General features: G+C 41.5%; 1 protein-coding gene across 1 annotated transcript in view; it reads right to left on the bottom strand.

The window, feature by feature from the left end:
- The window catches only part of LOC126997026 (F-box/WD repeat-containing protein 7-like), a 28,715-nt gene that overhangs the window by 11,205 nt on the left and 4,217 nt on the right, over nt 1-13,293 (bottom strand). The window contains exons 2-7 of the mRNA XM_050858055.1: nt 7,691-7,807; nt 5,823-6,707; nt 4,314-4,393; nt 3,714-3,873; nt 3,240-3,509; nt 1,650-1,829 (exon numbers count right to left, since the gene is read on the bottom strand). Coding sequence (XP_050714012.1) covers nt 1,650-1,829; nt 3,240-3,509; nt 3,714-3,873; nt 4,314-4,393; nt 5,823-6,707; nt 7,691-7,798 — 1,683 coding nt within the window. The 5' untranslated portion in view covers nt 7,799-7,807. The remainder of the gene's footprint in view (nt 1-1,649; nt 1,830-3,239; nt 3,510-3,713; nt 3,874-4,313; nt 4,394-5,822; nt 6,708-7,690; nt 7,808-13,293) is intronic.

Below are 13,293 nucleotides of genomic sequence, written 5' to 3'. Positions count from 1 at the left end.
AACTGTTTGGGGTTTTGGTAGGTTAGGTTAGGTTAAGCTTAGGGTATCTTCAAACACATGACTGCCAGTAACTTAAGGTAAAAATCAACAAAGAATTACTTCAGTGTGTCATATAGAAAGAATCATTAGTAAGGAAGCATATATGATTTTTCTAAGTCAAGATGTATGGTAATTGTTTGGTGGTTTTGTTAGGTTAGGTTAGGTTAAGTTTAGGGTATCTTCAAACACATGATAGCCAGCAACTTATGGTATAAATTAACAAAGAATGACCTCACTTTGTTGTATAGAAAGTCTCATTAGTAAGGAAGCATATATGAATTTTCTGAGTCATGCCCTATAGTAACTGTTTGGGGTTTTGGTAGGTTAGGTTAGGTTAAGTTTAGGGTATCTTCAGACACATGATAGCCAACAACTTATGGTATAAATTAACAAAGAATGACTTCACTTTGTTGTATAGAAAGTCTCATTAGTAAGGAAGCATATATGAATTTTCTGAGTCATGCCCTATAGTAACTGTTTGGGGTTTTGTTAGGTTAGGTTAGGTTAAGTTTAGGGTATCTTCAAACACATGATAGCCAGCAACTTATGGTATAAATTAACAAGGAATGACCTCACTTTGTTGTAAAGAAAGTCTCATTAGTAAGGAAGCATATATGAATTTTCTGAGTCATGCCCTATAGTAACTGTTTGGGGTTTTGGTAGGTTAGGTTAAGTTAAGTTTAGGGTATCTTCAGACACATGATACCAGTAACTTATGGTATAAATTAACAAAGAATGACCTCACTTTGTTGTATAGAAAGTCTCATTAGTAAGGAAGCATATATGAATTTTCTGAGTCATGCCCTATAGTAACTGTTTGGGGTTTTGGTAGGCTAGGTTAAGTTAAGTTTAGGGTATCTTCAAACACATGATAGCCAGTAACTTATGGTATAAATTAACAAAGAATGATCTCACTTTGTTGTATAGAAAGTCTCATAGTAAAGAAGCATATATGAATTTTCTGAGTCATGCCCTATAGTAACTGTTTGGGTTTTTGTTAGGTTAGGTTAGGTTAAGTTTAGGGTATCTTCAAACACATGATAGCCAGCAACTTATGGTATGAATTAACAAAGAATGACCTCACTTTGTTGTATAGAAAGTCTCATTAGTAAGGAAGCATATATGAATTTTCTGAGTCATGCCCTATAGTAACAGTTTGGGTTTTTGTTAGGTTAGGTTAGGTTAAGTTTAGGGTCTCTTCAAACACATGATAGCCATCAACTTATGGTATAAATTAACAAAGAATGACCTCACTTTGTTGTATAGAAAGTCTCATTAGTAAGGAAGCATATATGAATTTTCTGAGTCATGCCCTATAGTAACTGTTTGGATTTTTGGAAGGTTAGGTTAGGTTAAGTTTAGGGTATCTTCAAACACATGATAGCCAGCAACTTGTGGTATAAATTAACAAAGAATGACCTCACTTTGTTGTATAGAAAGTCTCATTAGTAAGGAAGCATCTATGAATTTTTCTGAGTAGTAACTGTTTGGGGTTTTGGTATGTTAAGTTTTGCTCTTCAGACACATGACGGGCAAGAACTTATGGAACAAATCAACAAAGGAAGAGGTCACTGTGTCAGATAATAAGTCTGATTAGTAGCAACACTTACCTTGCCGGATGTGGCGTCCCAGACCTTGAGGGTGTTGTCGTCAGAGCCAGAGACGATGGTGTCGCCGGAGAACTGGAGGCAGGTGATTACGTGATCATCGTGGCCCTTGAGGACCCGAGGCGGCCTGAGGTTAGCCACGCGCCAGTTCATCTCTATTCTGTGTTGACGCATGAAGGCAGCCTGGCAGAGGAAGGGAATGGAGGGAACATTAACCCCTTGACTGTGGATTTCCTAGAAGACATAACCAAACTACAGAAATGGAACAAAAAGTGGCTGCTACAATTTAATGAAGAAAATATAAAGTCATGCACCTTGGAAGGGTATACAGTGGTCCCTCGTCTGTCGCAGGGGTTAGGTTCCAGAACCCCCCGTGATAGGCAAAAATCCGCGAAGTAGCGACCTTATATTTATTTTATTACTTATATATATTATTAAATTTTTAAAACCCTTAATATTTGCTGGGACCTACCAGAATCAGTCCTTCTTATAGACTCGAGGGTACTGCTTTGAGATGTAAGCAAACATGGCGGAGACAGCAACGGGCATAAAGTTTGTGGATCATATTTCTTTATTATTATTCTGCATCGTAAGTCTAGTTGTTGCAATATTCTAGTACATTTTAAAACATGAGGATGTGTGAAATTTCAAACTTGAATGTGCTTCAATGTTTGTTGACCACGTATGTAAAGTAAGAATGTTAAAAGATATGCGCACTTGTAAATATCGAATAATAACCAAGCTTCTCAAATATCTCATCAATATTATACCAGTGCAAGGGGAGGGGCGGGGCAACACTCCACCAATCAAGAGACGTGGCTTCCTCGTGCATGCGCAGTCCTGAATCCTTTCGCATGGGACTCGCCTGCTTGCAGGCACAGCTCCTACGTGCAGCGATCAGACGTCGAAGTGAAATGGACAAGGCGAGATGCTAAACGCATGCTATACGCGGGAGACGGAGGGGACTAATGCCATGGTCGCTGAGCCAATCAGCGCCCAGGATACAGTACACAGTGCTCTGGTTGATCACCTCCCATCTATAAGCCAATAGTGTGTTGTGTACAATCTCGCGTGGGCAAACTAGGCTTAACTAGCTCAAGCGGAAGCGGCTGTAGCTGTTTCCCATACATCCGAATCTTTGTCTACTCATCTGCTGTTCGCTACGTATTTTATTTCGATTTAATATTCTTTTAATATGTTCTAATTAATATTTTATATATATTTTTTTTGTTTTCAATTTTTTAGGTTAGAAAATGCTTGTTTTACCACAAAAATAATAAAAATATAAAAATACCTATATACTGCAAAATCCTGCGATATAGAAAAAAATCCTTGGTACAAAATTAGATATATACAATTTAAAAATCTGCGATACAGTGAGACAGCGAAAAGTGAACCACGATATGGCGAGGGACGACTGTATCCAACACACCAATACCACATGGGAAACACTCCACTATCCACCACAGAGGCAGAGAAAGACCTGGGACTATATGTTACCAGGCTACCAGCGAAGACCAAATCTGTGCCAATTGCAACGGAGGGGTTAAAACAAAGGAGAGGGAAAGCAAGGAGAGTGCGCCCTTTCCTCACCTTGTATGGCGAAACGTGACTCATACTGGTTCCCTTTTTGCGGCGGCGGTCCATCACCACCATATGGTCCTCAATGCCCGCCTCCCGACACTTCTCCCGCCACAGCAGGTTGTCGGCAGCCAGGATGTTCCAGTACTTGCAGGTCTGGGCCGCCCTCAGGAGGTCCTTGGGCGGCAGGAAGCTTAACACGTAGAGAGCGAGTTCTTTCGGTAATAAGGAAATGAAATCCCGCTGGAACTGGGGCAGGATGATTTGGTGGAGGTGACGAACCTGGGGAGGAAACGGACACGATTACAAACAATTGAAAAATAGAAACGCATATTAGAAACACATGTATGGAAGAAATACCTATGATTAAAAATGACTGTAAATAGAAACTGATTATAAATACACTCTATCCCATTAACACATAAGGGTAAGGGTGAATAGGCATAATGCTGAGGCTAATAAAGTTTTGACGCTCTTGTTCCTGACCTCATTAAGATCACAGACGTCGATGAGGGAGTCGAGGGCGTAGCGCTTCTGTGCGGGCGACCAGGTCTGATACTTGGCTAGCCAGGACTTCAGGCCGGCCGGCGGGGGCGACACCTTGTGCCCGCCTAGCCCACAGACCTTACGGCGGCTGTTCTCCCCGCTGACCAGGTGGAGGAAGAGAGCAACGGTAGCAGTAAGAACTATGATGAATGAAAAGACTAAGAAGAGTGGTAAGAGTGATGAGGAGGCTAATGATACAGCCTCATTTCAATAACTTCTTCATCCATTCTTTCCATGACAAAACAAACTTGGTTGAATGGTAAAGGTAATAAAGATGGTACATGAAAAGGTAGAGTGGTAGGAGTGATGAAAATTATGATAATGCATCCTAATTTCCACAACTTCTTTATCTATCCTTTCCTTACTACAATCCATAGCAAAACAAACTTAACTGATGATAATAGTAACAACGACAATGGATAAATAGGTCAAAAAGATTGGCAAGTGATGAGAATGATAATTATACATACTAACAAACTCTTTAAACAACCTTATGGATTCAATGCAACCCCCCCTCCCCCTCCTCCCTCCTCCACCCACCTGTGCTCCACCGCCTTGCAGGACTTCTTCACAGGACAGGCGCCCTTGGAATCAGAACACGGTTCAGATTTCCGCTTGACCTGAAAATAAGGAACAAAACTCACTGTAAGGATTGTAACTGGAACTTCTATTTGTTGCACACATTAACCCCTTCACTACAGCCGGTCCAAAACAGCGCCCCGCGCCATATCCGAGATCGCCGCGCGCGCCAAATTTCAAATGTCGCTATTGAATATAACAAGCTTTCAGCCATAAACTCAACATAATCATCATGTATTATATATGAAAACATGTGGAATTAAATGGTGCACATAAAGAAACTCACTGTGGCCGGGCCAAAGCAGCGCCCCGCGCTGTATCCGGGATCACTGCGCACGCCAAATTTCAAATGTTGCTATTGAATATAACAAGTTTTCAGTCATAAACTCAACATAATCATCATGTATTATATAAGAAAACATGCAGAATTAAATGGTGCACATAAAGAAACATATATTAATTGATAACTCTGAGATGTAAGCATAAATATAGAGATAAAATAACTCGTATATTGGCTAAAGCAAGCCAGAACGCAGTATGCACGTCCTCGGATGTGGTACGGGGCACGCAAGGACACAATATATGTGTCCTCATGTTGAAGGGGTTAATGGTGGAAGCCAAGGTTAACAAGAGAAATAGAAGAAGGTAAACTGATGTTGACTGCACTGTCTGATGAAATAAATAGAGGATGATTCAAACATTAACATCTAGAGGAATTGAAAGTTTTCCTAAAAAATTAATGTGGTTGAATAAAAGGGAAAATGGAGTGACATCATAAGGCTACTTTAACTTCAAGAACAGTGCAAGTAGGATCATTGTAGAGGAGTGGCTGGCCTATGTAATGGTAATATGTTGTTGGCTGTTTGCTTGCTTAACCCGGTAGCTGCGGTGATCATGTTTCTTAAAGACCCCTCTAAGCGAATTAATAAGAAAAAATCATCACTCACGCCAACCATTATATTATACGTATTAATGCATTTGTGATCAGTTAATGTATCCTCTATTTTGGGGGGTTTATGTCAAGGGAAGAATTTGGCCCGTCGCTGGTATACTGTAAAGCCACATACGTATTTGGCCCGTCACTGCTACTGGGTTAAGACAGGAAGAAGGAAGAAGAAAGAAGGTAAGGGAGAAGTAGGAAGTAGTAGCCGGCCTGTGTAATGCTAATATATTGTTGGTTGTTTGCTTGATTAACCCCCTTGACTGCAGATTTCCTACAAGAAGACATCACCAAGCTACAGGAATGGAACAAAGAGTGTCTGCTACAATTCAATGAAGAAAAATGTAGTCATGCACCTTGGGAGGGGATATCCAGCATACCAATACCACATGGGAAACACTCCACTATCCACCACAGAGGCAGAGAAAGACCTGGGAGTACATGTTACCAGGCTAACAGTGAAGGCCAAATCCGTGCCAAGGAAAAAGGTAGGGAGAAGTAGGACAGGTGAGGTGAGGTGAGGCACTGACCTGCTTCTTGTCAGCTGAGGGGGACGAGGGGAGGTCAATGGTCATGCAGCAGTCACTCTCTTCCTGCCCGTCCTCCTCCATGTGGCCCTCCTCGTCCTCCTCATCCTCATCATCATTCTCGTCTTCCTCCTGACCCTCGCCGTGGTCTTCCCCGTCAGAGGAGGAAGAAGAGGAGGAGGAGGAGGAAGAGTCCCCGTCAGTGAGGGTGTGTGAGGGTGCTGGCGGGGGCACCTGGAGGGGGAGGTCAGGGGGGGCATCCTCATGGGGAGTGTCAGTCCCCAGCCCCCCACTGCCACCCCCACCCCCCAAGGCCTCGCTGCAGCCACAGTGGAGCTCCCTGCGGGGTGGCTGCACCACGCAGCCCCCCAGACCCTCCTCCCCGTCCTGGTCCCTGTCCAGGCTGGCCTCGCGGGGCCCCGTGTTGCTGGGCTCCTGCTGGCCCCCAGCTGCCCCACTGCCCCCGCAGCAATCACAGCAGTCACTCCCATCCTCCTCTGGCACCAAACTCCGCCCCTCCCCCTCCACACCCTCCTGAGGCGACTCCTCCCTTGGTCTGGGGTCAGCACGTCGCCCCACCCCGGGCACTCTGACAGGGCAGGAGTGTTCACCAGCCTGTTCCCTGGTGGCTCCACGGGGCAGCCGTCCACCCCCAGTGGGTGCTGCCTCTGCCTGAGGTTCATGGGGTGGGTCGGGGCGGGCCCGGGTGTCATGGGAGGTGCGGCGGAGACTGCGGCGGGCGGCGGCATGGCGAGTGAGGGGCGTCACGCCAGGGCCAGGCGGCGGAGGCGGCCGGCACACCAGGCACCCGCGGTTTTGCTCAATCAGACTCCGCCCGATGCCAGGCACGGCCAAGAGGTCCTCAACGCTGCCAAACTCAACCATTGACTGTGGGTAAGGCACAGGGCCGGGGGTTAGCTTTGTTGACAGGCACCGGCTCACCAACAGCTTATAATAATCATGATTCAACTTTTATTATTCATTTGGTATTCTCATTACCCAAGTTTATACAATGAAACATGCATCAGTATATAATGTGTAGTTTTATGATATGCTTAAGCTCCTGGAGGGTTGAAAAAAAGGAGGATGCTTTGTCACCACTGCACGGGTAGCTCGTCAATAGAATGCAGTGGTTAACAGGTGCCTCTGACTTTATACATAATCAATACAAATGATCCGTGTAGATAATTCAAATATCAAATTCTCAATCTCTTTCCTCTTCCCAGTATATACTTTAACAACTTAGCCCAAAGATTCTGTTATAGAATGCCCCCAGATTTACTTTGCCTTACAAAAGTCAATCTCACCCAAAATCTCAAGGAATCTATACACATGGAAGTCTATCAAGGAAAAACTAAACTCCAATTACTCAGCCTCATGAACTTATATAAATCCATCAAAATAACTTTACTGAAATCTAAACATTCTTCCCTTCACCATAACACAAGGCAGCACATGAAAGAAGCAACATAAATCCCTCAAAACAACTTTACTGAAACCCAAACATTCCTTCCTTCCACACAACACAAGACAACACACGAGAATGAAAATAAATCCCTCAAAACAACTTTACTGAAATCTAAACATTCTTCCCTTCACCATAACACAAGGCAGCACATGAGAGAAGCAACATAAATCCCTCAAAACAACTCTACTGAAACCCAAACATTCCTTCCTTCCACACAACACAAGACAACACACGAGAATGAAAATAAATCCCTCAAAACAACTTTACTGAAATCCAAAACATTCTCCCCTTCCACACAACACACAAGAATGAACATAAATCCACCCAAACAACTTTACTGAAATCCAAACATTCCTTCCTTCCACACAACACACACACGGCAACACACGAGGGGATGACTCACAGTGCGCGTGTTGACGATAGCCTCAGCCTTGGCCCGGCCCACGCCCACCAGGGTCTCCAGGTCCTCCACGGTTGCAACATTGATGTCCACCACCTGCTCACCCATCATAACACCATGCTGGGAGGGGGGCAAGGGGAGAAAAGGGTTGTTACTGGGTGTACTCTCGACTTTATATCCACAACAAAAAAATCAGAGGTTATATAAGATTAAATACCAGAATCAATCTATTAGAGGTTGTATTATGAGATTAAATAATATTCCTGAAGAGGCTAACCACCATACAAACAAAAGAAAGAGGAAAGAAAACACAGAAGGAAGGTTAAACGAGGAAGAATGGCAGAGACAATAGGATAAACGTATAAGGGGGGAAGGGGTGCAAAGTGTTGTTAATAATGTGATGTGATGTGGTTTAGTGCTCTGTGATGTTGCATGGTGTTGGATGCTGCGGAAAGTCATGATGTGGGGCCTGTCTAAAAGGATGAAATAGGGAGAATGTGCAGGATGATGGAGAGAGTAGAAGAGTAGGTTGTTGAATTCATAGGAAGGAGGATTAATAGGTATTCTCTCAGCTTCGTAACAGCAACTCTGGGGACAAACTAAAGATGCCTGACAAAGTAATGTAACCTCAACAGATAAAAGTCCAACCAAACCCCAATCAATACCCCTTATATTGTAACTAGCCTCTCTGAAGGGTAAGTTTAGACCCCCTATTAAATGGTAGCCTAATCCAAAATCATTAATGGCTTGTTTAGTAAAATTATTTAAGAATTTAGAGTGAAACAGCTGAGAAATCTACACTTCACCTTCACTGAAACAAAGAAAAAGAGGAAGAAACAGAAGGAAGGCAAAGAGGAAAACAGACAATAGGAAAGAAAGCAGAGGAATAAAAGGAAAAGGCAAAAAAGAAGTTACACGCAAAACAAGACACAAAGAAGGAAAGGAAAAAGAAAGAAAGGGAAAGAATCATAAAGAGCCTACACACACAGGGAGCAAAAGAAGTGAAAGAAAAGGCAGAGAAATAAAAGGAAAAGACACAAAAGAAGTTACATGCAAAACAAGACACAAAGAAGGAAAGGAAAAAGAAAGAAAGGGAAAGAATCATAACACGCCTACACACACAGGGAGCAAAAGAAGTGAAAGAAAAGGCAGAGAAATAAAAGGAAAAGGCAAAAAAGAAGTTACAGGCAAAACAAGACACAAAGAAGGAAAGGAAAAAGAAAGAAAGGGAAAGAATCATAAAGAGCCTACACACACAGGAAGTAAAAGAAGTGACAAAGAACATGAGCAACAAAACTATACCAAGAAAAAATTAATCCACAAGTGCGACTGTTTTTTTTTCCCTGAGTAGAGAATATTGTTCCTCGACACACACACACACACACACATACACACACACACATAAACAGGAGTCCCAGCCCTCCGCCACCCTGTCACAACGGCTACAAAGAGGATTATGCGCCTCAGGGGATAAAACTCATGACTCTCAGATGTGGCGCCCATTGTTAACCTGACGACGACACTTAAAACTTCCTGGTACGAAATGCGTCACGTCATGTTAGTTTAGCCTACCCACTTTTTAACCCAGTAGCAGCGGGGATCATGTTTCTTAATGGTCCCTCTAAGCGAGAAAAATGAGAAAAAAAATCATCACTCACACAAACCATTTCATAATATATATCAAAGCATTTGTGATCAGTTTATGCATCATCTATTTTGGGGGGTTTATATCATGGCACAAATTTGGCCTGTTTGTCTGTATCTATGTCTGTACTTGCTTCCCTATCTTTATGTTAATACCCGCACTTCCTTACTCACTCACACACCTACTCAAGTCTCTATCTATATCGTACGTGTCGGCAGCATGCAAGTTTGTCTAATTGTATGATAAGGTGTTGATACAGGACGTTATTATAGACCTGACTCATTCCCGAACAATTCCAGATCAGTGAGAATGTTCCACCTGTTCCTTGATTACCTGCTTCCATAATTAATTGTTTTGCTGATTAAATACCTGTACCTGCTTATCTACCCATTGATTTACCTACCTAACTTTATATCTAACTCTTCATGCAATGGTTTATGAATTTAGTTAACTACCTATGTATATCTTTTTTTTTTTCTTTTTTTTTTTACAGTAAAGGAAACGTACAGCTCATGGGCAAAAAAAAAAAGAAACAAAAAACAGGCAAAAAAAAAGAAAGAAAACAAAGAAAACAAAAATGAAAAAAGGTCTGCAAATCACCTATAATCCATCTACTTTTATCTACATTTATCTGTCCACCTACATCCCTACCTATCTCTCCGCAAGCAACATCATCCATCTACTAATCAATATCAACACCTGCCTACCTGTTTACCACCACACCTGTCTGTCCTTCTATCTATCATTCTTAAAAGGTCAGGGAGCATTGTGGTATAGGTCAACATATCTAACCTCTAAACCTTAACCATAGCACCACATACACAGAGGCATTGGTAGTCTTATTTACTGGTTTATCTATCTATTAATCAGTCTATCTATTGTCTTTAAAGGGTTGGATAGCTTTGTGGAATACGTTAACATTTCTATTCTGAGCTATATTTCAATCTTATCCAGGGCACCACATGAGTCGAAAATATCTATCTACCTATCTATCTATTCAATCTAACCTAACCTAACCTAACCTAATCTTACCAACCTAACCTACCCTACCCTATCAATCAATCTATCTATCATTCCTAAAGGTCAACACATCTATTCTAACGTCTATTTCAACCTTATCCAGAGCACCACATGAGTCGAAAATATCTATCTATCTATCTATTCATCAGTTTATCTATCTATCATCTTTAAAGGGCTGGATAGCATTGTGGCATACAGGCACTGGTTAACACTTCCATTCTAATCTCTAACCTTATCCAGATCCCAATGTCGGTAGAAGCAGAGTCAATCTTACCAACCTAACCTAACCGACCCTATCAATCTTTATCTATCTCTGTCTATATCAATCTATCTACTATTCCTAAAGGTCAACACATCTACTCTAACCTCGATTTCAACCTTATCCAGAGACCCACAAGCATTAGTTTCCCTCTGTAACACTAGATGGAGGGTGTGGGAGGGTGTGACCTTGGATCTTTAGCATAGTGGGAAGCCAGGCCAGCTATTTTTACTTCCTATAATCTGTTGTTCCCTTCGGTGATTTTCTCTACAGTGTGTGGGTGTGCAAGGAGAAGGTCACTGATTGCTCTATTACTGCATGTGTGTGTGTGTGTGTGTGTGTGTGTGTGTGTGTGTGTGTGTGTGTGTGTGTTCTTAGTTGGTGTATACAGGATTTGGGTTAGTTTTGTTGTTGTTGTTGATGTGGTTTTGTTATCCTGTCTCCGAATCTACTTTTATCCAGCTTAGATTTGAATTTGTTGATGTTTCCTGCCTCCTCCTCCTCCTCCTCTTCATCAACATTCTCCTTCTACTTCCATTTCTCCTCCTCCAATCAATTCCTCTTATTCTCATCAATTCCAAACATCAATACTTCTATATGGAAAGCCAAACTTCAAATTATTTCCACGACTCATCTTCTTTTTCAACTTGTATTTATGACCTCTTGTTTCCCCATTATCGACAGTCAGAAACTCCTCCCTGTCTCACATTTTCTAGTCCCATTACTGCCTTCAATACTTCAAAATGAAAACCTAATCTTCTTCACATTAATATTACATCTCATCTTCTTTATAACTTGCCGATCGATAGTAAGAAAATCCACCCTCTCACATTTTCTAGTCCCATTACTGCCTTCAAAAGTTCTATACATAAAACCAAACTTCTTCACATTATTTCAACATCTAGTCTTCTTTTTGAACTTGCATTCATGACCTCGTTTCGTCCACTATCTCCTCAGAAAATCCAACCTGTCCCACATTTCCTAGTCCCCTTACTGCCTTAAACATCATAATTAAGTCTTCTCCCTCTCTTCTGCATGTGTGTGTGTGTGTGTGTGTGTATAAGGGGAGAGAAGGTCACAAGAGGGTAAGGTTTGTTATATTTTGTTGCTTGTCTGTCAGATGGGAAAGGTTGCAGTATAGCGAGAGTTTACCAACTATGTCCTTCTTTTTTCTCCAATAACAACTATTTTCCTATCTCATTACTTTATATTTTCCTACATCACTACTCTTTTCCTACATCATTACTTCATTTATATTTTCCTACATCACTACTCTTTTCCTACATCATTACTTCATTTATATTTTCCTACATCATCACTAACCTTGTCAACGATAGGAAAAAAAGTATAAGGGTCAATAACCAGCATTAGACTCAACACTATGGGCAAAAAATAAGATAAAAATACGTATACTATAAGTTTTCTCGGCCTTTTTATGCCCATGGGTGTGTGTATTTTCATATTTTCACAGACTCCATACACATTTTTTTCCTTCTGAACTCGATAATCTCTAATAACTCTCCTACTGATGCAATGTCATGTTAGCTTAGTTTTCAAGTGAAGTTCTGTGCCTGACGTGTATTACAGAGAATGACGGATACTCTAACTTTACCAATTCGTGTATACTTCAACAGCCAGTATTCTCAAATGCTTCTGGCTTACATCGACCCGGTAGCAGCAGGGATCGTGTTTCTTAATGGTCCCTCTAAGCGAGAAAAATGAGAAAAAATCATCACTCACACAAACCATTTCATAATATATATCAAAGCACTTGTGATCAGTTTATGCATCATCTATTTTGGGTGGTTTATATCATGGCACAAATTTGGCTCGTCGCTGCTACACGGTAAAGCCACAAATTTGGCCCGTCGCTGCTACACGGTAAAGCCACAAATTTGGCCCGTCGCTGCTGCCGGGTTAAATATTTCCTAAGGCCACAAATGAGATAAGTCAGCTTGTAATGAGTGTTTTTTTCCCATGTTATAGTGCAGAAGTCTTATCAAACTGTCAATCAGCTTCCCATGAGTGTTTTTCGCATTCATAATACAGAAGTCTTATCAAGCTATCACTAGGCTCATAAAACGACCCATGGAAATACCCACAACCTCTACTGAAGCCTTTCCGAATGTGGGTGGGTAAACTCTGAAATTGAAATGTTTGAGAAGATGGGCCACAATCAGATTAAATTTCTATTCCTGACATGTATATTAATAGGAATAACAGATAAAAACTAGCAAGGATGTTCTAACCTAACCAAACATGTGCTTCGTATTCTAGTTGCGCCAAATGACATGATACGTACACTAAATAACCTTGATCATTCCCCTTCAGATGCAATGTTCTATTCCTGACATGTACTAACGGAACAGCAGATACACACTGACAAACATACTCTAACCTAACGATGCCTTTCCATCATATTCTAGTGACCCCAAATGACATGATACGTACACTAAATAACCTTGATCATTCCCCTTCAGATGCAGTGTTCTATTCCTGACATGTACTAACAGAACAGCAGATACACACTGACAAACATACTCTAACCTAACGATACCTTTACATCATATTCTAGTGGCCCAAAATGATCCTGTACATGCACTCAATAAACTTAACCGTACCCTTCTGATTCAACGTTCTTTTCCTGACATTTGTATTGATAGGAACAGTAAATACAAACTG

This window comes from Eriocheir sinensis, chromosome 11, assembly GCF_024679095.1.
Source record: "Eriocheir sinensis breed Jianghai 21 chromosome 11, ASM2467909v1, whole genome shotgun sequence".
NCBI lineage: Eukaryota > Metazoa > Arthropoda > Malacostraca > Decapoda > Varunidae > Eriocheir > Eriocheir sinensis.
This window is presented reverse-complemented; position numbering and strand designations above follow the sequence as displayed.